This window comes from Enoplosus armatus, chromosome 9 (assembly GCF_043641665.1).
Source record: "Enoplosus armatus isolate fEnoArm2 chromosome 9, fEnoArm2.hap1, whole genome shotgun sequence".
Lineage (NCBI taxonomy): Eukaryota > Metazoa > Chordata > Actinopteri > Centrarchiformes > Enoplosidae > Enoplosus > Enoplosus armatus.
Genome location: NC_092188.1, coordinates 18,044,674 through 18,069,885, shown reverse-complemented (window position 1 = coordinate 18,069,885; position 25,212 = coordinate 18,044,674). Strand labels below are relative to the sequence as shown.

The 25,212-nt window shown below is 40.6% G+C and overlaps 1 protein-coding gene across 1 annotated transcript in view; it reads left to right on the top strand.

Moving 5' to 3' along the window:
* LOC139289948 (eukaryotic translation initiation factor 3 subunit H) overlaps nucleotides 1-25,212 on the top strand; it is a 46,785-nt gene that overhangs the window by 15,166 nt on the left and 6,407 nt on the right. The window contains exons 3-5 of the mRNA XM_070911620.1: nucleotides 11,726-11,893; nucleotides 15,943-16,042; nucleotides 18,925-19,074. Coding sequence (XP_070767721.1) covers nucleotides 11,726-11,893; nucleotides 15,943-16,042; nucleotides 18,925-19,074 — 418 coding nt within the window. The remainder of the gene's footprint in view (nucleotides 1-11,725; nucleotides 11,894-15,942; nucleotides 16,043-18,924; nucleotides 19,075-25,212) is intronic.

Here is a 25,212-nt window from a genome sequence, read left to right as displayed (position 1 = left end):
ATATCATGAGGCTTAATTAATTTAACTGTAGAGAGTTTGTTTCTTTTTTTGTTTTTACCAAAATGAACTCTCTTGATGGTAACAGTGAAGTGATCACAAAAAACTAAATTAATCTAAATGAAGGTGTGCTACCGATCTTAAGGAGTTAAGATTGTACACGAGAAAAACAGGTTGAGATTTGAAATTTCTCGATTGTAGATGTATCTTTTCCAACTGGCATGCTAAAAAAAATTATTATGAAACTTTTTGGCTACAGAGAGAACATGCTGAAAAGAAAAGTGTTCACTGGAGGGTAAAAACAAATTCTCAAAAATTCTTAATCTTCTTATACCAAGGCAAAGCTATGGGAGTGAAAACATAAACAGAACTAATTAGGGCCAATTACATCAGCATTTTCCTCCAGTAGGGTCTAAAAGGGTAGTCCTTGGTTTTTGGAACTTTAATTGTCATCTGTGGCAGACATTTTCACAGTGGGTTAATTGAAGTCAGGGGGATTGAAAATGCCTCTGCCATGATCTCTCCACTCCTCGCTGTAAATACACTATTCAGTATGCAGTGAGGCGTGCGTTTGTGTGTGTTTTGTAAAAAGCTGGCCCTCTCCCATTCTGATAAGGTCTTCCTTGGGGTTAGCCCTTCAATAGATCACTCTACCTGCCCCAAATGGGAAATTGATTTCCTCCGTTTTTCTGGCTCTCCCTCAGTGAGGCTAATTAGAAATCACTTGGCAGCCCACCTTTTAAGCAAAATATATAAACATTGAAGGTATCATGTGCGCTGTTATGTATTAGGATGTTGGGGGGTCACCTTTACCCTTTCCCAAGCTCAAAAAACTCTCACTCATTGTCTTTTGCTCCGTGTCCCCAGTCCCTCACCTGTCCTCTCTCCCCATCTCTATCTCTCTATCAGACCTCTGTCTCTCTCACTGTAGTGTAGACCTGAGACTGGCTGTTAGCAGCAAGCTGAGGCTGTATCTGCTTTTGAATGCTCACCTGGCGTTATAAATCAAGAGTGTGGGTCCCCCGGGTGCCGTCACCATCGCCATCAGTTCCACTGTTTTATTCATCCGCTCCTTTGTCTCATCACGATTCTGCCCCACATTAAATTTTGTGTGTGTCTGTGTGTGGAGGTTGGGGGGTTCAGAATGCATTACTGCAGACTGCTGCTAATCCAGGTGGGCTGTAGGGAAAAGGGGGAGGGTGAAAGGTAAGAAGGAGAGAAGGATGTGACAAGGGTGAGAGAAATGAAGAAAAGGTCTAAGCACGACAAGAGAGAGGGGGGAATGGAGCTTTGAGGTGTGGGGATGGTGAGATGAAAAAAGACAGAAAGTTATGAGGGAAAATGAGAGCAACCAAGCAAAAGATTGAGCGTTAGGGCAGGAGAAACTAGAGGAGAAACCGAAAAGGGGAAAAAAACAGCTGTGAGAGAGATGCTTGGCCATAGAAACAGTCGGCAAAAGATGGAGCAAGATGGTGGGGAAGAAGAAAAATGGCAATGATGAGTAAACTGTAGAGCAGCAGTAAAAAGAGAAAAGAAACCATTTTCATAACTAGTGGTGATCAAAATAGAGGAATGAACAAATACTAAGTCCACTGAACAACAAAAGGAGACCAGTATAGTAGAGGATTCATTCCTCCTTTAACCTCTAAAGTCCTTATGACTTTTTATCAAAGAACCAGATATTTGTTAACCCATTTGCTAATATGTTATACTAATGATTCTGTTGTATGCCCATTCAAGCCTTGGAAGTATCTCCTCCCACTTTGCTACACTTGGGTTGTGTTAATCACTGATGGTCCTACGTTTACTCATGCCGGTCTGACGGTTGTAGAGTTTTTTACACAGGTGAGGCCACATGGGATATGGAGGAGACAAATGGTGTGGGTGGCGCTGCAATTAATTGCGTCTGTGTAGGTACTGAGGCATGTACAGAAGAGGCTAGAAAACTGGCATACATAGTCTTTCAGGGTCTTTTTATAGACTAAATACGACAGCTTATACAGTTTAAAGGGACTGCAGAAGTATGGTACCCTCCATACTATACATGCACACTTTGCACTTCCTACTACACTACCTCTTGCTAGCATGCATGCAGTTAAATGAACATATCAAAAAGAACTATTTTTCATTTTTCTCCCATTTAGAAAGATAAACCAGGATATCTGCACATGTGAGCAAACAAACACGCACACACACCATTTCCCCTTCCACATCATCTCCCCATCCCCACTATAAAAACAAAGCCGCGTGACAAGCGGCGCTGTCAAATGTGCATACGGTGAACTCGTCAGTGTGTTATGCACACAAAGCAGCTGCTTCACTATGCTTTCACTTTCTTCCGTGCATCAGTGTGTTCGTATGCCAGTTTGTGGCCTAACATTTTTGTGTGTCTATATGTGCATGCGCGTGTAAGGCAGGGATACTCTCCACAGGGCTTGCTTAACTAAGATTAATTGCACCTAATCCACTGTGCCAGGTGGAACATGGAGCACGGTGGGTGCGCTCACACAAACACACAGACGCGCTCACAAATAGCCACACACATCCCATTATAGCCTTGCCGCTGAAAATTAGCCTTGTACCTCTCCTGACACCCTGGACCAGACCACAACTCGATACCACCATTTACTACCCGACAACTCGCACATTTATCACTGTTCCCTCCTTCCGACAGATGAACACGTGGACGAACAAAATGCCGTGACAGAGGGACAAGCTATCTGCTCTCTCACATCAGCACCAGCTGACCTTGACAATACATAGAAAGAAAGTGTTTGTCCTCTTTTCTCTTTAGAGAAGGAAAGAATGTGCTTAAACATAATGCCTTTGACAGTATTGTCCAGGATGCAGCATGTCTGTAGGAACACGTGCACTGTGAGGCACAGTCAAGTTTTACTAAAGTAGTGGAAGTGAGACAAGGACAGCAATGAGCTTACTGAGCAGGTTTATAATTAGCTGCAGAAATTAACTTCAATGATTTTTGATTAATCAGTTGTTTGTATATTCATCTGTACAGTAGAGAATCATTAATGAAAACCTGCACATTACCATGCCGTTTTGAAATATTTGTAGCTCGTCGGGTTACACCTGTCCTAGTTGTCAGTGCCGTGAAAGTTTGCTTAAAACTGAGTCAGTGTGCTGGAAATGATGATTTTACAGTAAACATTTGACAGTAAACCATAGCTAAACTTGTGGTTCTTTCAAGCTAAACATTTAAACTACGAAAACATTACAAGAATCATTTGATAGTTATTGCTATTCATTGATATGAATTCATTGACTACAAGGACCTACAATAGGCAAGGTCATGACTCATCATTTTCTCCTTTCCACATACTAAACCTTGGAGATCAATAGTCATGTCATAGGCCAGCTTTCTTTCATGCCATCTCTCTCTCTCACTCACTCACTCACTCACACACACACTGTTGCATGCTCCCACTTAGTGTGCTCACTTAGCAAATTGCATTCATAGGAGACGACAGGCAGCCGCCTTCCTTCCCCTCCTTGTACCTTTCACACTTTCTCCTTTCTTCCTCTGCGTCTTCTCTCTTCACCTCCTCTATTTATGTGTGCCATAATGATGTTGATTAATGTTGTTGCTGTGTTGTCATGCAAATGCTGTATCTACACTACACCACAGCTTCCGTAACGTTTTTTTTCCTGATACCCACGCAGTCCTGTCAGGTGAACTCAAGTACCCCATCAACACTACCTGTCATGTTTCAAATGTGTTCATTTGAATTGATTTTAAACTGATGTAATTAATAGCGCTCAATATTATCCAAGTGGATATTGTTATTATTATACTTTTTGTTGAACTGTCAATGTTTTAGGTTGGTTTGGTTGCATTCGTACTGCCACTTGGAATGGCAGAAGCTGGATGCTATTTCAACCATTTATTTATTACTTTTAGTTTACGACTGTACCTGTATGTGTGCATGCATTCATCTGTGTATGTGTGTGTTTGTTTTGCTGGCTGGAAACAAAGATAGTTTTTTCTTTTCTGAGAGAGAGAGACTGAGAACAAATAAAAGAAATCAATGCAAGGCTTATGTGGTAGCACTTATGAGCTCACTCAACGGCAATGACTGTTAGCTCAAGGCCTAATTGGCATATTGTATTGTACCAGTGGGACAAAAGATGCACGGCCTAATGAACGCGACTTGGATGGAATCGAGCAACTTGTTGAAGGTTTTTGTCTTCAGTGGCTGCTCGTGGAGGAAACAATACTTTCAGACTTTTGTCAGTGCCTTTAATCATGTTAAATTTGTGCACGTGGGCAGTTTGCTGTGCATTTGCAGATGTCAGATCTTAAGTGTCCTTGAGAATAACTTTGTGTCCTTTTTTCACACTGGGTCTTCAGGGGTTTAGTACTCTACAGTTCACCAGTGATTTGTAATGTGATGAATGGACTCAGAAGAGGAGAAAAGTGCATTAATATCCGGTATTCTCTGTTTCTGTTCAGGGAATACAGAAGAGTAGCAAGGTTAGAGAATGATGGGTAAACAGGAAAGCTGCCGTGGAACAAGACAGAACAGGCAGCTAGTCTCAAGACCTTCAAACATCGAGATTTACTTTGTTCTCCATAGTAGACAACAGCAGATGTAGTGCTTGTAGTTGTATATGGGGTAAAGTCAAGCCAGGTGTATTTATAGAATGCTTAACAGCATTGTCACAGAGGCTTTTAAAGAAAACGGAGGATCCAAAATAAATGTGTAAACACAGACCTTGTAAGAACCACTTTCTGTTTTTACCTTACAAAACAACTCGGAGTTTGTGTCGAGAATAAACACATGTCAGAATAGAGTGCAAGTGTGCAAGAGTAAAAGTAGGTTGTCAGCTGTGTTGAATGAATGGGTCAAGAGTGTGGACTCATTCAATTAGGGCTGGTGTGCTGAGTCCCGAGGGTAAGATGGGGGGAAAAAATGGATAAGCCGTGGAGCTACACCCTTCTCCACTCAGCCAAACGCTGCTCAAATAAGGTGTCTTGTAATGCGCCCAAACATTTTGTTTTGTTTTTCTCTTGGCTCTGAAGTATTTATGAAATGCAGAGATGAGCATGCTTTTGCTGTCATCACTGAGCTCCACCGGCAAAATATGAGGAATTAGGATATATAGCAGCCAGCAAAACTAGCAGTCCCATCAATCATCCAAAATGTCTGGTTTTTGTGTCTTTCAGTGTTGACTTTGAGAGGATATTGATGGGTCAACACAAAGTAAAAATGTATTTTATATGTACATATTAAGTTTGACCATGCTGAACACCACTACTATTTAGAGTGCAGTTCAATCACAGCTGTGTATTTCTGTTCTTTAACGAAGCTTTGAAGAGTTTTTTCCTCACCATTTCTCTTAAGCTGTCCTTGATCAATGGTCCATCTGAAGCGCATCAGTCGGCCCTTATTGTTACTTCATTAAAATATTCATTAAAATGTAATCAGGTTATTTTTGAAAGAGGTTTGATTGGCCCATCTAACCTCATTTTAAACTATTCAAGTTTTCTATTTACCAAACTGTGGAAGTAGTGGAGGGAAGTGGAGGGTAAAGGAAATGTAGCTCTCCAAGTTTCAGACATTAGACATCATTTTATTCTATTATTCATCTGCTCAACTTGACATTAGTGGATATAAACATCGGCTAGTGCTTGTGTGTGTGATTGTGTATGTGTGTGTAAAACCGCAGCAGACTTTCCAGGCAAGGCCCCATCAGCTTGTCAAGGTGGTGATTAGAATGTGTTGTGACACTCGGATACGTGCATCCTCACATTCAGAGACACATACACACTCACACACATCTTGCTGCCCGTGCTGAAATGTTGTGGCCTGCAGCAGCATGCAAGGTCTGATGCAGTTCACCTCTTGTGTCATTGAGTATTAGAGTATGGACTATCTGTCTGGTTCATTGCAGAGACACACACACGTGCACACACACACACACACACACACACACACACACACACACACACACACTGGTAGTGCCTTGTTGATTTTGACTCTTAACATTACTGCCCAAGGTGAAGATTTTTGCTCCCAGCTGATAAATTCCTCCACTCCACCACACACACACTCGCTTTAGATGTACAGCAAGCTGTGCATGGCATCCTTAGGCTTCACACATCTCACACTTTGTCTTTCTATTGCGCTTTCCACACATTTAAGCACACTCGCCTGCTCACAAACACATTCTCGCTCTCCCACATTTTGCACTTTCTCTCAGAATCACGTCCTGTTTCCCTCTCGATTTTTTTGTCCCATACTGATCTCATGGTTTCACACACACTCCTTTAAATACACATTCATTTTGTTTCCGTCTCACACGCAGACCATCCCCTTTCCTCTCTCCGTTACACACACACACACATACACACACAATCAAGCAGCGCTAAGGGAATGGCAGACTCATTCCCTGCCTGGCCTCGGGACCCAGATTGATTGATAGGAGAGGCGGCAGGGCAGCAGAAATGAGTGAGGAATAGCAAACGGTGGTGCATGCTCCCACCTCCGCGCCTTGATGATATTGTTAAATTGGCTTTTCTCTGGCTAATGCTGCCATTAATGTCCACAGAATAATACCGACTGTCTTGATAATGCAACAATGGGGAGCAAGAAGTCCAGGGTTTTTTTGCGGTTTTTTTTAAGAGCACATGTAGGGCTTCTAAACTAGCTTGTTATGCTAGGACTATTTTTCTTAAGGATGGCCTGCTAATGTAATTAAAGAAAAGGAAAAGCATATAGATATCTCCTATGCTCTGGTACCTAACCCCCACCTCTGATTTGCTTACAGTGCAGATCAACATCCATCTTTGTGCTTAAAAATGTTTTCTGATGTGTCTTTTCATTTTTGTTTTTCCAAAACCTTCAATCCAAGGGAATTTCTCAGAATGAAAACTCTGTTCACCCTACCAACAACTGTATTCCTCTGTTGTTGGTCAGAGCAGCTCCTTTTGAAATGGAGGGTCAGTGCTTTACTAAAGGTCACCTCCACCTCAATGCTAATTGAAAGAAAGGAAAACATTATTCACTCATGTACCCCTGTTCAGGTTACTCTAACCAGAACACAGACTGCTACCCTCCCATCACATGCTCCCCCCTTTTTTTCATATTGCCATATAGTACAGACAGTACGAAATCTTTTCTTTCTCTTTGTCACGTATGAATCTTTGATTCTTGAGCTCATTGTTGTCTTATAGCTTATTTTTAACACTAAAACAATGAGTCAGTCAATTAATTGATCAACAAAAGCAATGAATAATTCTGAAAATTCTTAAAGGAAAAATAGCAAACATTTGATGGTTATAGTTTCAGAAGCCCAAAATGCAGGGATTCGGATGAGCATTCAGCATTATTTCAGACATTTTGTAGAATTAATAATTAACTGATTATTTATACAGCTATAAAAATGTTTACACCTACCCTTTTTGACGTACAAACAAAACATTCTGTGAAGGAGCCAATGAGCGTCATCAGAAGAACGCCAAACATGGCTGCATGCGGACAGTCCTCAAATATGTCCTCAGGCTCACATTGACCATACACAGTCCAGCTGTATACTAGATTTCTAGTCTTGTTTACACACGCACACATTGTGAGAGTTCTCCAGATCTCCAGAGGCTTTACTACTTCACTACATTGTGGAGTATACACACAAATCCCCACTCACACCCACCCACATCAGATGGTCACACAGTTTGTTTTGCTATTTGGTTTCGCAGCTGTACTTCTTAGTTTATGAACAAATAAGATAGTGACCCTATGGCATTTACAAGGCTCTGTGCTCTGTATTGAATCTGTGGTGGATGAGCTGGCCAGCCTGTCGCTGGCCTGTAGTCTCCCTCAGCCATCTGAATCTCAGTTTAGCTGAGCTCAGGCTGCATGTTGGTTGGTTGTCTGCGTGTCTTCTGTCTATTTCTTTCCGACCTGGGAGCAGTGTGTAGTTGTCTGCTTGGGTGTCATCCAGATGGGTAGAATACAAGTCAGTCTCCCCTTCTGTTACTTTTATATATTTTGTGTTGTTTTAGAGTTTAATGTTAACTAGTTACGGGACTGTACAATGTTTTTACACATTCTAACCCATTTTCTGTACTTGTCTACCTTCTAGGCATTCCTCTGGTTTCAGTTAATATCAATACAGTATTTAATTAAATGTACAAAGATTTCTTGACACTTGAAAATGAACGTGATAATCTATTAAATTAACTATTTGCTCCGCATCACTTTGCAGCAGCATTAACTTTTTTAATATATACTGTATTTTAGAATGAAAGAAATATGAAAAATACTAATATAATTCAAGTGTGATGATTAATGTGAACATGTGCTGAAGTTTACAATATTGAAGTCAATACATTGTTTGCTTTAGCTGCATGCTTAGGGATGTAGTTTAAATAGAGCATAAATCTTTCCCATAAAACACAGTTGAAAATATCCAAATACAGTCATTTGTAATTCAGAGGAGCCTGAAGCACTAGCCTAACCATTTGGCTCCATTATCTGTTTCCCTAACAAATTAGAAAATTATGTGTGAAGAGCTACATGTTGCTGTCCCTGCTGAATGATCTTTAATTTCTGCCAAACGTCTCTATCTCTGTGTGTGGGCTCTCGGTCACTTGGTAGCTCTTGGCTGCACAGTTGACCTACCAGCTCAGGGAAAACACTGTGCAGTCACAAGTTCTTTGGATTTGTTTGGAACCTACTCTTAGCTTTTGAGATTCTCAGCACTACAGAAGATATTTCATAACCTTCCTCAGATCCTTGCCTTTTCACAGTTCAGCCTTTGAAATCTACACAAACAGTCGAAGTGGACCTAGTTTGTAAAGACCTCAAGGACATTGAGAAGACTTGGACACAGCTTTTCATCTTAAATTTGTTCAAAAATGCTGACATCCATTATGAATCTGAAACTTTAACATCAGATGAAGGAAAAGTCAACGACTTTGAAGTCTTTCTGAAATCATTGAGGATTAGCAGGTTAATGGAAAAGCAAGGCCAGTGATTGCGAGTTGCTTATTGTCTCTTATCAAGACATGCTAGGGGAAGCCGTCACTTGTTTAGTGGTTGATTTAATCACACTAACACATGCTCTGTTGAATGCATGCATTTTTGATGTGTTGTTAAACCACCTCAGTATCTCATCTATACTCTAAGGTACCTCACTCACACTTCACTAGATAATTATTATACTAGATAGAATACAACTGGGAGGACCAACATATGTTTTATATTTAAAATACATTTTTTTTAATGGCAGTGACCAGAAATTTCCGCTCAAATGGCATACCACCACACAAAGTTGTAATCTAATTTTAAAAAGATGACCAGAAATCCCATGCATAGTGTATAAGTAAATACAATAAATTCAAATAAAATAAAGACTAAAGTATATAATTCGAATAATATTGTTGCACTGTAAGACAGGAGTTAGCAGTATTAACATTAAGTAATTTTATCAACTAGGTTAACAGAATGAAGGGGAGATGCACAGATAAGTTTCTATTCAAGCAGAAACCACACACAGATCTCGTCTGTTTTGGTAGTAATAAGTGATCCGTCTAAACGTGAAGCCATCATTTTATAAAACAAACTGGTTTAATTCTGCGTATAGATATTCTCCACACATTCAGGTTATAAAGAACTGTGAAGGGAGTTGGCGATTGGATGAGACAGGAGAGATAGCTGATTGGTTTTCCTGCCTCTGTTGTCAATCGTCCAGCTTTCCCTTCAGACAGATCACTTTGTGCACAATTTCCCTGCTAATGATGGGGTGTTTGGGGCCGGCATACGCATCAGCGGCGCTTGAGAGGTAAGCACACATACTGATTGGCTTAGAAGTGCAGAGACAGATACAGTAGTTAGGTAACGGGCTGCCTTCCCTCTATTGAGCTCTGTGTGTCTTGGAGTGTGCTGCTAGCCTGCCCCTGGGCAGAGCCACTCTCCAACATACTAACTCGTAGTCTGTCACAAACACTCTCTCCCTTCCTCATGCTCTCTCTTTTGCTTCCTGTGTATTACTTGTCTCACCCATTCAATGTTTTAATTCTCACCTTCTCATTTGTCACTGTAGACTCTTGAATCTTCTTCCATTTGCTACCCCCCAACCAGCTAATTTTTCTCTGTGAAATATACTCTCCACACATTTCTCCTATGGGTTTGCTACTATGCTTAAGAAGCACAGCTACACACACATAGTGCCAGACACCACCTGACACCACCTCCTCCTGTGGTTTGTCACAGAATTGCTACACTGTCTGCAGTCTCTCTCTTCCCCATCATGTGCCCTATCTTCCTCAATTCCTCTCCTTCCTTCCCCTCTCCTCCCCCCTGTATTCTCCCGTCCATCTGCTCTGCTTGCTTTTGTCTCACTGACCATGTCAATCACTAAATAAAAGGCTAGATGAAAAGGCTAGATTGGTACATCTAGTCCATCCCCGCAGGGCAGCCTGTGAATGGGGCCTCTCTGCCTGTCTGTCCCCATCCAGTGCTCCAATCCAGATGTTGTTAAAATTCAGTGAGACTATTGTCAGGAGGAAGAGGCACCTCAGTGCTGCCCTTCTCCTCATGCCACGCTCCTGCAGGGGTTGAATGTGGAGTTGTGGGCAGACCGTTGCCATTCGTTTTCTGTGTGGAGTACAGCAGAGGCAGTGGAGCGAATGACTGTAAGTGTTGTGTGTGTGTGTGTGTGTGTGTGTGTGTGTGTGTGTGTGTGTGTGTGTGTGTGTGTGTGTGTGTGTGTGTGTGTGTGTGTGTGTGTGTGTGTGTGTGTGTGTGTGTGTGTGTGTGTGTGTGTGTGTGAGGTCGGTTAAAGACTGGATAAGTTAATGGAAATAGTCTAGAAAGTATTTTGTGCATGACTTTTCTTTTTTCACTCTTTGTGAGTGCTACATAAACTCTGAGAGGTCAACTGAAATGAAATATATTTTGACTGAAATCACTCCTACCAAGGGTCGAATTCAGGCCATTAGAAAGAAGCCAAAAGAGCAATGTCACCTTTGTATTAAAGTGACATTACACTTTTCTTCACTCACTCCCTTTTCTTTCTGTTTCCCCTTGTATGCCCTTTTCTTGTCCCCTCCTTCTGACTCTTTCCACTGACCTCCTCCTTTCCATCTTCTTTTCGACATCCTTCTTTTCCACTTCTCCAGTTTGTTTTTGTTAACAGCCCCAACAGGAGAAGGATGTGCTCTACAGACTGGGGTCTAGGGGGCCACAGCTGCCCTATAACACCCTGATTTATCAACCTCCGCCAGCTATCCTGCATGGAGATGCTGTTTTGCTCGCTTGCTTTGGTTGTTACTTACAGCCGGGGAGACAGGTTGTTTGTATTTGTGGCTGTGCGTCCTTAGGATGTGTCTGGCATAATGAAATGGCTTTCTTCGTAATGTATCTAGCCTTCCCAGTAGCTGAAGCCTGTCTGTGTATCTGTCTTTTCTGTCTACCAGGATATATTTACTGACACAGCCAGTTGATAACAGAAGATGAAGCCTTTGGTTTTCTCTGTTAGTGCATTTTTTCCTTCACATTCTTGTTGCTCATTTTTTCCTCAGTTTTTCTCATGTTTCTCACATCTTCTTCCTCTGTTGGTGCACAATGTCCAGTTCCAGAATGAGACCAGATATTCACAGATCCAAAAAAAAATCCCCATGCTAATTTAAAATGAAGGTCTTTCTGAATTAATTTCTTTCTCTGTCCCATTCCTCTGACTTCCCCTCCCTCTCTCTCTCTGCCTCTAGTCCAGTACCAGATGGAGATGATGCGTTCTCTGCGTCACGTCAACATTGACCATCTGCATGTGGGCTGGTACCAGTCCACCTACTATGGCTCCTTTGTCAGCCGAGCGCTGCTCGACTCCCAGTTCAGCTACCAGCATGCCATCGAAGAGTCAGTTGTACTCATCTATGGTAAGTAGACCTACACAGAAGACTGAGGAATGACTATGTTAATTTCCTTTCACTCATACCAATCTCCATGATATCATACCCAGATAAATGAAAAACTGTGTATTGAATCTGAGGGAACTCAAGACAACTCCAACAAAACACAACGTCCATAGGTGGAGCCTGTCGCATCAGATCAACGAAAACTAACGTTTGTCCAGACAGGCTAGCACCATTAGGTTGAAAATACAATCTGTTATTAACAAACCTTCATGTAGTTTCAAAGTCTTTTTAAATATTTTGGCCAATAATTCCCAAATTTCATTTGTAATGTTACACCCAGCCACATTATGGTAACAAAGCAATACTATAAGTTTATATTATTATATTATTGAAGTAGTTAAGATGGTTTTAATGGCAAAAAAATAATTAAAATGTAAACCCATGCACATTAAGTGTGTTTGAATAGCAAAGGCGGGTTCAACCATCGGTCATTACAGGCAATGGTCAGACAGGCCATTTCTTTCTATATTGGCAATTCTTATCCAATCTATTGTCATCATGACCAGGTCATGTTGTATTGACAAAGTTATAAAAGAACAAGAATGCAGAGAGCATTGTTACAAAACCATTCAGCCATTCACTGAGGACCACTAATGACCACACTGATGTTCATTCTGGTGGAAAGTGGTTCCAGCAGAGTAGGCCAGCACCAGGTGACATCTACACAGTAATACTGCATCCTCTGGAAAAAAAAACCCCACTCTAAAATCACAAAAGCTTGCTCAGATTCAACATACCAGGTCAGAATTAGTTTTACTTCTCGGGCATTAAAAATAGTGTATTAATACACTACTACTAGGGAGTCAGTTTATTTATGGTTCATATTCATTTAAGTTTCAGCCATGATTAAACAATCACAAATAAAACTTAGTCTCTTTAATCAATAGGAATCTAAGAATCTAAGAAAAGAAGCTGCCACTGAGAAGTCTTATAATGTTTTACTGTGGTTGACATCCGGAGAGTCTCAGAAATAAATCGGGATGACAGATGTAGGAAAAGATTAGTTGAGGTTAGAACAAATGTTTAAAAACACAATGGTTGCGTTTCAAGATAAATCTTGCAAGTGTCTACATTGACAGTCGAGTACATTTCAAATAGACTTAGGAGCTTGAAGAATAATAAGATTTTTTTTGTGCATATCTGCAATGTTACCTTATGTTGTACAAATTTGGTGATGCAGAGGTATTTGCGCGCAAGTTCCCACCTAACGCCACAAAGACCGGGGTTATTCCCTCCCAGTCAATCATCAATGGCAGGTGAAAAGAAGTGGCTTGTGATGCCATGTCTCATGGACAGCACTTGAAAGGCCAACAGCAAGGGAGGCAGTGACGAGCAGAAAACAGGGAAAAATAGACATGATTAACAAGGTATCTGGTAGCCACAAATATGACACTTATGCACGTTGTGTGCCTGCACCTGCTTCACTGTAAAAACCTTTAAGAGTCACTCGTAATTGCTGTACCACAAATGCCATCCGAGATGGTTCAAGCTTTCTTTCAAATGACAGCAATGTTAAAACCTACATGACAGCAAATTAAAACCTGTCACCATGAAACAGCATGCATTTAACTCCTCTGTGTCTAAATAAACGATAATTCATTACTACATAACCACTCCAAGTGGTCATTGAGTTGAGAGGCAGTGTATTAATAGTACATTACATGGATTGGTGCACATTCAAGTAATTTGTGGGTGGTTTCTATGACAGTACAACTGGTTTTAATGTATATTCATGGTGCTGAAATGTGACTCACACATCACAGACTTGTATGTATACAAGCTGAAGACATATAATCAAATATAGACATTGTCAAAATGCCAGACAGTATCAAGATAGTATTTTCTGCCCGTGTTGCACACTTCATAATGTGCTGAGTTTACCTCCTTCAGGTTTATGAACTGAAAAGTACAGCCAGGGTGACACAAAAAGTCTTACAAGCTCACTGACCTGAAATCACGATCTTTCATTAAAAGCACTCAGTGGTTATACACTCACTCCAAGTCAAGAGAGACGCGGCGACTGGAAATTGTCATTTTTTTAAAAATGATGAAAACAGCTTTGAATCTCATCAATGTTTGAGTGCTGGTGAAGGAAGGAACCCCCCACCCCCCGGCACTGTCCTTTTCTCCAAAATCACTTCAGAGTTGTCATGTTCTCGGATTGTACAAATCCAAGATAGGCAAAGATTCATTTTAACCTGCTGACATATGAACCTCTCTGATATAGTCCTGCCAGCCAGCTGGCCGCTCAGGCAGGCAGTCAGTCAGCCCTTTCTCATTCTAAACGAGGGCTCCCCGTAATGTCAGTCAATAATGCAGCGCTTAATGGATCAAAGCCCCTCAAAGGAATTGACGTTATCTCTGTTTAAAGGCAAATGCAAAGAAAATTGATTACTTTTTTGTTCTCCTCGTCATTAGCTCGCCAGTCATTTTATGCCGATGGGCAAATCAATCTGGTGACCAACAGGCGGGTTAATAGCTTCCGTCTAATGACTGCTTAGAGCATTAGAGTAGGTTGTTAAATATGTTCGCCATGACCACAGTTTTCTTACATGAGGTGAACAGTTGAACAGGTTAAGATGGACAGGCAGAGAACACACCTGCAACAGCTCTTTGCAGATCCAGAGCTTTCAAGGAGACATGGCACAACTGGTCTGGTATAGGACGTCATTAGAAGGAAGCTTTTAAGTGCTATTGTACCATTCTTAAATGTTATTATTGTATACAAGATTTAAAGCGACCAATTTTACCCATGAAGTCCAGTTTACTTGTCACTAGAGGTGCTGTTCAGTTTGTGAAACACCAGTATAGTGTCTTCTGTAGCTTCCTATGGATAGGAGTGAGTTGTCTTAATCTAGTGTGGCTGTCACCATCCAGTCTCAGTGGAGATTGGCCAACATGACTTGAGCTTGGCTATATCTTATTTAGGATTGGCTGTACTAAAGGCAAATGGCTTGTCACAGTTGGGAAGAGAATAAGTCACACTAAAATTTCTGGTAGACTGTAGTTTGGTGGCTGGCAGCCGTCCCATCTGACCCAATATTACCACTTTCTCTCCCTCTGCAGCAAGTAGCATAAACAGGACAACAAGAGGTGGAATAGAATTGGACGACAGGGCCATTCCTCAGTCTGTCTAGATACTTTTTCCTTTTCTATCTTTTTTAAATGTTACTTTAACTGGACTCTTTAGTTTGTTGAATTGATTTTATATGATGGCCTGCTGTGCAAATGCCATTTTGTGGAATGGACAGACTAGTACCTCCTCCACTCCCTTCTTTCCTGCTCAGATTTGTAAGCCTGTGTAGACATCAATGTTTTGCGTCCCTAAAATGGATAGAATATGATTTATTGATTGTACTGTATCTTCCCTGGTTGATTTTTATGGTAGCTCCACTTCACCTAGCATCTCCTAATTTTTGTTTTGACTTGTTTTCACTGAGGACACTTGTGATTTTCCTATCTTAGACTTCTTTCTATATTTGTAAATAGTAACTTGACACTTTTGAGATGTGCAAAAATGAAAAAATGCCTGGAGTCTAGCACTGGTCAAAATGGAAACTTGTAATGGGAACTTTGTTGACTGGGCAAATGTGGGAGGCAGAACCTAAATGATGGACGTTCTCAACTCATTCAATCATCCTAATGGTGCCCTTGAGCAAGGTACTTAACCCCTGACCTCTTCAGGTCAGAGACCAGCAGTAGAGGACCATGGTGCGAAGGTGTGATTGTGTATTACTAGAGCACTCTCATATGTAGAATGTATGTCAGCTCAGTTGTCAAATTTTACATGGAACTGATAGCGTGGGAAACTCAGCCACTACTGTTTTTATTTTTTAGAGAGCTTAACCTAAAGAAATCAGATTTTTCATTTTGTAAAACTTGTAATCTGAAATAGACAACAAAGTGTATGCCAGGATTGTTGTTTGCTGAATTCAAAGAATAGGATTTAAAGAACAGTTTTACATAATTTTCTTTCAACTCTCATCTCTCTCTCTCTCTCCTCATTCTAGACCCTATAAAGACGGCCCAAGGCTCCCTGTCCCTCAAGGCCTACAGGCTTACCCCAAAACTCATGGAGATCTGCAAAGAGAAAGATTTCACACCTGAGGGGTGAGTAGCTCATAGCGGAGTACACAACAGTAAAGGCATTACATGGATGAATTTCATGATCACATGCACACAAAAGAGTAGATGTTCACAAAGAAATCTTGTTTTCATTTCTGTGTGTATATAAACACACGGGCTCACATTGCTTACAGGAATACAGAGTTAATCATTTTGCCTTTTCGCTCTTTTGATTCTGCATATTCAATGGCTGCAAATATATGTTTGTGCATCCGCAGGGGAGACATTTAGTAGCAGTTGGAGATTGATACTGATGATGATGATGATTTATCAGCTCGTCCTTGCCAGTCAAACAAATGTACCATGTTTACTCTTTTTCTGACCCCAGGGCTTATCGTAATTGCTTTTAAATTGCAGCTAAAAATGAATGTAAGGAGGGGACCATTTTCCAGGCAGTTCAGGGTAGTCCAAATACACAAACTCACACATGCATAAACACACGCATGCGCTGACAAATTCAAGTGAACAGCACAATGAAGAAGTCCCAGTGGCGTCAAATTGCCGTCCATCCAGAACCTTCAGATATACATTTTTAAATCCACTAAAAGCAAGTGTATTTGCAGGGAGAAGGGACAATTAAACTGCATAATTGAATTTCTCTTCCTCATGTCCTCTGTTTTTCTCCACCTGTGTGTCTCTTTTGCCAGCCACTCTGTTATTGACCCAGTATGTTTGGCCCAGAGTCAGGATCCTTCTCATTTCTACAGCTTTTCATTAGTTCCTATGATTTATTACGCCTCCAATCTGTAGCTATCAGTGTTCCCAATAAGCCCATGATTGAAAGAGGGCAGCTCTGGGCAGGAAAGGACGATATCACCTCATAACAAAAATCTTGTCTCTGTGCTATTATTTTCAGAATAGACAGGAAACCTGAATATCAATAATGTTTCTTTTTTTTTTTTTATTCCAAAGATGCAAAACTTCAAAAGCGTTTCATTTCTCCCCCCACTACAATGTGCGTAAAAAACAGCCTCTTTCATGTTGGTATATTTGATGTTACGTAAGCTTGCATATATTGTGCACCTTTTTGAAATGAAAGGCAGGGATAGATGAGTGCTGAATAGACCCATCCCTTTGAACTGGCCTCCAAGTCCGCTGGGCTATGGAGGCAGTGGTCAATAGGCTCCACTTCAGCACACAATATGAAGCATCAAATTAGTCGTCCCGTGGAGTCGACCTTTGGCTTTGTCCAGCGGGGCCCAACTTGGAAAGAGCACAGCATTAAGTGTGCCAAAGTCTAGTAGGGTTGAGCAATTTGTCCTGCCTAAATGTGCTGTCCCTCTATGTCCTCATAGACTCCTTTTTAGATTGCTCTGGAGGCATTTGAAAAGGTCATAATACACAGGAAATATTTTAAAGCACTCCAGATGGATAATTGTGCCAATATGTACAACAAACAGTATTTATATCATTATAGATTTTCCTTATACACTGCTGTTATCCATACAGATTTGTGTTCTCCCCACTCCTAGCCCGAGGCTGGATTGTCCATCGTCTGTTGCCTCAGAGTCCCCCCTTAAAGTTTGCCTGAGGTGATCCTCTACTTGGAAAACAAAATAACATTTTTCAAAATTACCTTATCAGAATCCGATGAAGTCCCACACACCTATTTATCACACAGACAAGAATAATACAAACATCTCTGTTTCTGGTACAGTGCACATGGTGGATTAATGCAGCTAGCATATTGATCCCATAACAAGCAAGACACATCTAACAAGCCAACATTAGACATATACAGACATTAGTTTGTAGCTCATGCACTGAGCACAAGTGACAGGCTGAACCAAGGCAGTCAGTCAATGCTATTGGATTTATGTGAGACATTAAGCAAAGTTTGAAGTTCCATTTTGTGTTAACAGGCCCGTGTCTGAGAAAGAGAGAGAGAGATGCAGCTTTTAGCTCCTGAGGTACAAGAAGAGGTGGTTAGAAATCGGCCGGTGGTTTGCACACTTATCAGCAAAGCCCATAAAAAAGTCGTTAATGCTACAGAGTCTAACATTGCTCGGGCTGGGCAATGTGGACATCCAATCGTCACCCCATTTTCAGATATCAAAATGCAACATGCATAACATTATTATTCATTTTGCTTCTTGCGGAGCCGAACTTTACTGAGAAGTACAAGCCAAGTGGAAACAGTACAATACTCCATTTGCAACCTTTCTTGTAAGCATATGTGAACAACAAATAAAATGAGGAAATACGTCAAAAGCAGACCTGAGGGGCTTTCCGCCCTCAACAAAACATATGTTATTTAATGGAGTTGCATTAGAACTAGAGGTAGAACTGTTAACCCCATCTACTCTCTATGGATCAATTAAGACTTGGGTTTTTCTTTGCATGAGTTTTCTTTGTTATAGGCTAATCTCCACCACTGATTCGCACTTATTCTCATGTGTTGTATAACTAGGCAAGCTGTGCCCTTAAAACCACTTGTTGTCTCAGACAGAACATAATAAAAGATAATGTTCCCTGTGGATTTAGTATGGCTACAGGTCAGCACAATAAAAAGTACAATACAACGTGATGATGCTTAGGGCTGGACAGTAGGACTGTCCATATCAGGATATTAATGAGATTTTCCAAAATCCATATAACAGAAATACACAGCGATACTAATTTATTAATACAAATTAACAGCACAGAATGTGGATCATAGAAATCCCTTACTTTCTCACTTTGACAAAGTCTGAAAAAGTTGGTAAAAGTATTGAATGTAAACAGATAATGATGAAAAATCTTATAGGGAATGGCCCATACACTGCAGTCTTCTCTAACATGTATGTAATCCTCAGTGTGAAGGCAAATTGTAACTTAATCTCTCTTCTCCTGCCTCTGTCCCTCCTGTCCTGTCCCCCACTCTCCAGCTTGAAGAAGGCTAACATTGGCTTCGAGCATATGTTCGAGGAGGTGCCTATTGTCATCAAAAACTCCCACCTCATCAACGTGCTGATGTGGGACCTGGAGGACAAGTCCACGGTCGCCGACAAGCACGAACTGCTCAACCTCTCAAGCAGGTCAGACGTGAGCTCATGCAGCCATTTACCAAGACGGCCCAAGGCCAGACACCTTTGTTGTAAAAAAGAGGGTTTTTCTCAGCAGACCAACATTTACAAGATGTTTCTGCATGGTCTTGTCGGGCATCGTGTGGGTTTATCAACATCTGTCCTCTGTATAAAAAGGGGGGAAAAATGACCTTCAATCCTGCTGTAAATTTTCTAATCTAACACTGACATTGAACATGCAGGTTATCTAACAGATTTAACTGCTTGATACTCGGGAGGGATTCAGTTTCTCTCTCCAGTTTCTATGTGGGCCTAGTCTTTTATTTAGACTATATTATTATTTTTATTTTTACAGAAAATGCAAATTAATAATTTTTTATTGCACTTGGAGAGACCTGTGTAAGATCACAATGGTATGAATCTTTTCAATCTTTGGACTTAAGAGGCCCATTTCTCGTTTCGTGCCATATGATTATATTACAGCATCTTCTATTTTTATGAAACTGCCTGCGTGGTGATTTGTAAGCATATGAGCAAGATCCAACATGGAAAAAAATACTGGCATAAGGTTCATCATCAGACCTCAGTGTGTCTCATCAGCATCTGTGTAAAATCACTCTACAATCAAAATCCAGGAAAACGGAGGTTATTGATGGAAATTACATCATCCCAGACCATCCAACACTAAGCAGTGTCACCTTAATTTGATTCATTTGCACATGGTTACCATGCTTCTGTGCATACATATCTACTGAAGAATACTGTCTTCTTAAAAGCATCTCACAAGCTTTAAAAACATGTCATGGTATCTCTTTAAACCTGCAGGCTTCTTTCACAGACATGAGTTAAAGCCACTTCTAAATTAAAATTGATTTGACATTAGCGAACTGGGCATTAATCTGTGTCTTCTTCACTGTTCTTAAGTGTACCAGATTGGTGGAAAGAATTAGAGGTCTATTGATATATTTTTGTCTTATATACCATACATGGTTTTAGTGCTGTTTTTAAACCCGTCTTAGGATGGCTGGTTTGATTTGATATTTCTATTGTCAAAGAAATCCCATGAAAAGACCAAAGAAAAAATGCAAACAATGTATCTTAATAGCAAGGATGGTTTGTGTAGCCAAAGCTCACACTTCTGTGCCATTGTCTTCCAAAACCTATTAAAAACACATAAATGAGCCATATTAATGCATTGGGTGACACATTGCTTTGTTACAATGAGCATTGGCAGTGTAGTTCACTCTGAAATAACACCGATAGACCAATAACTTAAACTGCATTTTTGATCTCTGGAAAGTAAATGCTCACAGACACTTTTCTGTGTTCATCCCGCTTTGTCAGTTTGCTTTACCATTTATCATTAGCTGCAGAAATTACAATTAGAACTGTATAATTCCTGGGTCAGACTCACAAGGTTGAATACGCAGCTGACAACACTGATGAAGACAGGGTCAGATTTGGTGGACCTGCGATTAGCCCAGTGCATTGCTATGGCTCTTTTGTGTGGTTTTAATAGCTTGAATAGCACATTGGCATACACTACATGAGGCTGTGGCTCCACAGACAATACTTGTTAGCAAGATGAATTCTTTGTTGGTTTTGGTCTTTTCATGAGATTTGCTGATAATAACGAAAAGATTGAAAGTAACACCAGCCTAATCGTTTAAAACTCTTTTTAACCTGCTTGGACTACAGCACCAGATGGGTGAGGACTACAGTATCAGGACATCTCAAAATGTGGAACTTGCCAGTCATGGAAATGTTTTGTGTTTTGCATCTTGGAGGTATAAAACAAACCCCAGCAAGCATTTGTTGTTTGGATCAGATCCATAAACCACACAGACATTGCAGTCCACATACATATTCTAGTTCTTAGACACATTGAACACTATTATCGGTCTACCTTTTGGGTTGTATTGGATGCTTGATTGGGATATCCAGTCCAAAACTAGGTACAGTAAACGCCACATCTAAATGTCAAAACAGATTTATTCAGAAATGTCTCCAAAAACCAGCCATCAAACTTTGTCTTCCATCACTAATGAGCCCAATATGTACAAATATCATCCCACCATATCAACTCACAGCCTGGCTCTTTAAGTCTCGCATTTAGATCTCAGAGGCTTTCAGCATCAGTCTCAGGAGAATTTATCAGCAATCATTTATGGAGATAAACCGCTGCAAGTGGAGCAACAGCTGTGAAGCTTCCCAGGGGCAGGTGTGAGAAATTAGCACAATAACGACTCAAAGTGCTGCTTCACACACTGTTAGCACGCAAAACAAACTGTGCTGACTTATACACTGCAGTGTAGCACATCGGGAGTTGATGTGTGTCCTGTAACACAAGCAAGTCATGAATTAAATGAAGACTCATATGTACAGAGCTCCGTAGAATGCATGTGCCCGGCCAACCAAGCTTGGCACCAGCATAGTAATTTGTTATAAATTGTCGAAATGACTGAAGGAGAATGCCTCACTTTTCTTGCATATTGTTCCATTTTCCAAAAGACTACTCTGAAGTTGAAACATAGCTTTTGATATGACCCAAAATGGGGCAGAAGCAGCCTGGCCCTCCCCATAGGTTTCCCGACATGACTGCCAATAGGATGTCTGGCAAGATGAAATTGTTTCCTGAAGTTGTCAGAATGCTACGCAGCTCTGTCCTTTTTGTATTGGATTCTAGCGTCCGTCTCTCTACCTCTTCTACTGACAGCCCCACCCCTTTCTCCTCATATGCACCCCTTCAAAAAAGATAACGATAATGGGTTTTATTTAATGTTTTTCCTTTTTGTCTCATTTTCCAATCTGCGGCCCCATTTGTCAATGTCATCTATGTCCAAGGCTGAGTGAATGCAGTTTCACTCCAGCAAACGGGGTTGTTCTTACCACAGATGATGATGTTGATCGTGGTGATGGATTGCATGAATGTAAATTCATTTATGTAGCCTTTTCCCCACAAACAGCCTAGAATTGCCTCTATATTTGCCATGTTACAAAGCTGCCTGTATTTATGTCAGGCCACAAAGCTTTTTGCGTGTGGGCCATCTTACATGGTCTTCACCCGTCTGAAAATGTGCCCACGGTGGAGTGGCTTACTTTGTTCATTATAAATCATCCTTTAAACCTCATATTTACTTTCTGTTCTGTGTGAATGAGCAGCTCGCCAGTCCATTACCTCCTGTCTGATTAGTGTAATTGGCCTTCTGCACAGAAATGTTAGACAATGGAAGGATGTGTAAACAGTGAGGCAAGCGAGGAAGGTGAAGGGACATAACTAGAAATAGGGGCACAGAGGAGGTGGTGACAGAAAATGTAGCTGTGATTGAAATATACTGTGGAAAAATGACAAACCACTGAGATGGACTTAAAGAAGAGATATTTTTAATCAACGGCCAATCAATAATTCTTTCTCTGATAGTTCTGTCTTTTTTTTCAATGGAATAATGATAATGGGCAGGAAGGGAGGAGAGAGGGATTAAACAGAAAATGATTAGGCTATAGGGTATTCACTCACATAAGGATTAGGAATATATTTTCACAAGATAATTATGTTGGGACAATGTTAGATCTAGGCCATTTTATGTCGTCTTTAAAATATATTATTCTGCTACAGAAGCAAGCCAGGGATCCATATAGTGCCCCAGTCCATCAGTTAAAAAGGCTCCATCAGAGTAAAACTCTCATTATAGGAATGGAAGTCACTTCCTTTGGCAGCTTTGTTAAACAACTCCCCTCTGAACTTTCAATTTACTGAATGTCAGCTCATTTTTGCTCACACACCAATACAGTTTTTAGAGTTTGTCCTTTATTGTCCTGTGTGAATATGATATGATAATATAGGCCCGAGCGCACACACATACTGTATGGGCTGCCATTGAACCTGACCTTAAAACAGAATTGGTGATGAGAGGAAGTCCCTCGATAGACTTTGTTTTCTAATTCAGGATTGATCGAAAGGCTCGCTGACCTGTCTGAATAATTGAACCCTGTGGAATGTATGACCAGACACTATGTAGTGTAGGTTGCATTATTCAGTGTGCAATATTCCCAACCGTGTGTAACCGGTAAACATCATCATTTTTAGCGTGTTTGAAAATGCTACCAACCAGTTTATTTTTTGTCCAAATGGAGTAACTTCATTTTACTTTTCAATCCAAGTTGTGTTCTCATTTCAGTTTGGCAAGATCAAAGTAGTAAATAGTGGTTAGATCATGTTTATATAACCCTTCACAACCAAGCATGTGTCAAAGACTTAACATGCACAAGCCCTCCAAATGTAACACATTTACAATCAACTGCAAAATAAATGATGAAATACAAACTGATAAAAAAAAAATTTTTTTAAATCCAGTGCACTGAATCTCTCTCTCACACACACACACACACACACACACACACACACACTCACTTCTGTTCAGTCCCGCTCAAACACTTGACACATACATAAACGACAGATGTTTTGGAGGATCCTGCTCTGACTAAATGATTTCCTTTGCATATATTATAAATGCACACCACACAAATTAGCTACCATATTGCTTGATGAAATAGTTTTAAATGGGCTTTCGTCAGCGAGAATCAATTTTGGCACAGTCGGAGGGACACAGTAGGGAAGTGTTATGGCGGGCTTTGGTCCTGAGCCATTAGTTTTCATGTTTACAGCTCTGACACTGCAGTGGAGGGTTGACAAACTGATCACACAACAGTCCTCACAGGCAAACATGACGGGAGTGGAAATGGCTCAGCAGTCTATACTATGAGAAAGACAATTGGAGCTGCTGAAAATCAGACACTCTTCACTCATGTTTTTATTTGAATTCAAAATTTCAGTGTGAAACAAGCAGAAATTACTGAAAACCCATTTGCAGTATTCGTCCACATACCTTGTGTGCCTAAAATTCTGCAATACAAGGACAGCAGGCTGATTATTTCACCACTTACATTAACACACACCTCATGCTGGTGCCGGGCCATAATATGGATAGTCTTGCATTTGAGAATATTATAAATCATCATCAGCAGTGTTCATACAGTTATCTGCATGCATGCGGTTACATTAGTTTTCTCTCCTTGTGCAGGCGAGCTTGAAAGACTTCATGTGTGTGTGTGTTTGCATATAAATGTAATTAAGGGTGTTACCAGTTGAATGTGGGTTGATGGCAGCCTGACGCTGAGATGATCATGATGAGTGGCTTCAGGATGTGCATATATTTTACACATGTATGGATGCTTAATTATATGTAGTCCTTTAGTTTTTGTTGCTCTGGCCACAGATTTTATATTTCCCGGCTTTCGCTTTGTAAGATTGTAATTTGATTTCATCAGTTAGCCTAGTTTGTGAATTATATAATTCCACAGCAATTCCCTTTTTAATTTAATTTCTAATCACCTTCATAGCACCAAAAATACTACATTTCTTGCTGTTAAAATGTCTGCATACCTTGCTTTTTGATCTTGGATGAAGCCTGCAGCAGCATCGTGACAAAGTAAAGAAGCTCTCTAACATTTGCTGTGCTTTTTATGTTGATTTATGTTTCACTGCACCTCACTCAAACAGCAGGAGACCAAAGTTTTAAATACGAAAGAAATTGACTCAAATTGACAAGGCAAATATATTTGGTTCAGGTCAATTCTGGTTACATTGGAGATTGTTTCTCAGGAATCTTTGTTATCCCCCATTTCAATATAAGAAAGGTATTCCTAATCAATACTTGCTTGAGAAAGAGGTAGAAGCTTTGGGGATGTAATGGCATTTGTGAGGGTTGGTAAATTCTGTCTTGATTTTTTAGCTTGAGAGAGAGAGAGAGATTAATTGAAAAATCTCACTGCAGAGAGGAAAGTAACTAAAATCACCAGAAACACTCTTCCTCCACAGTCACACAATGAAACACACAAACAAAACCGTTACATCAGCGCAACTGCACACACAGCCAAAGCATACACAGTGCTGGCAGTCCTTGCGGGTACAACTGTCATTTAAATAAACAGTGAGAATCAGTTTTCCCACAGTACACGCTGCATTATGGAGCACCCAAACACTCATAAACGGAACAATATAATTCCACAGAGGAGAGTACCAACAGAGAGAGCACTGCAGCCTTGTCAAGGTTGAACTTAAGGCAGCAGTGAGACATCCTGTTAAAAATG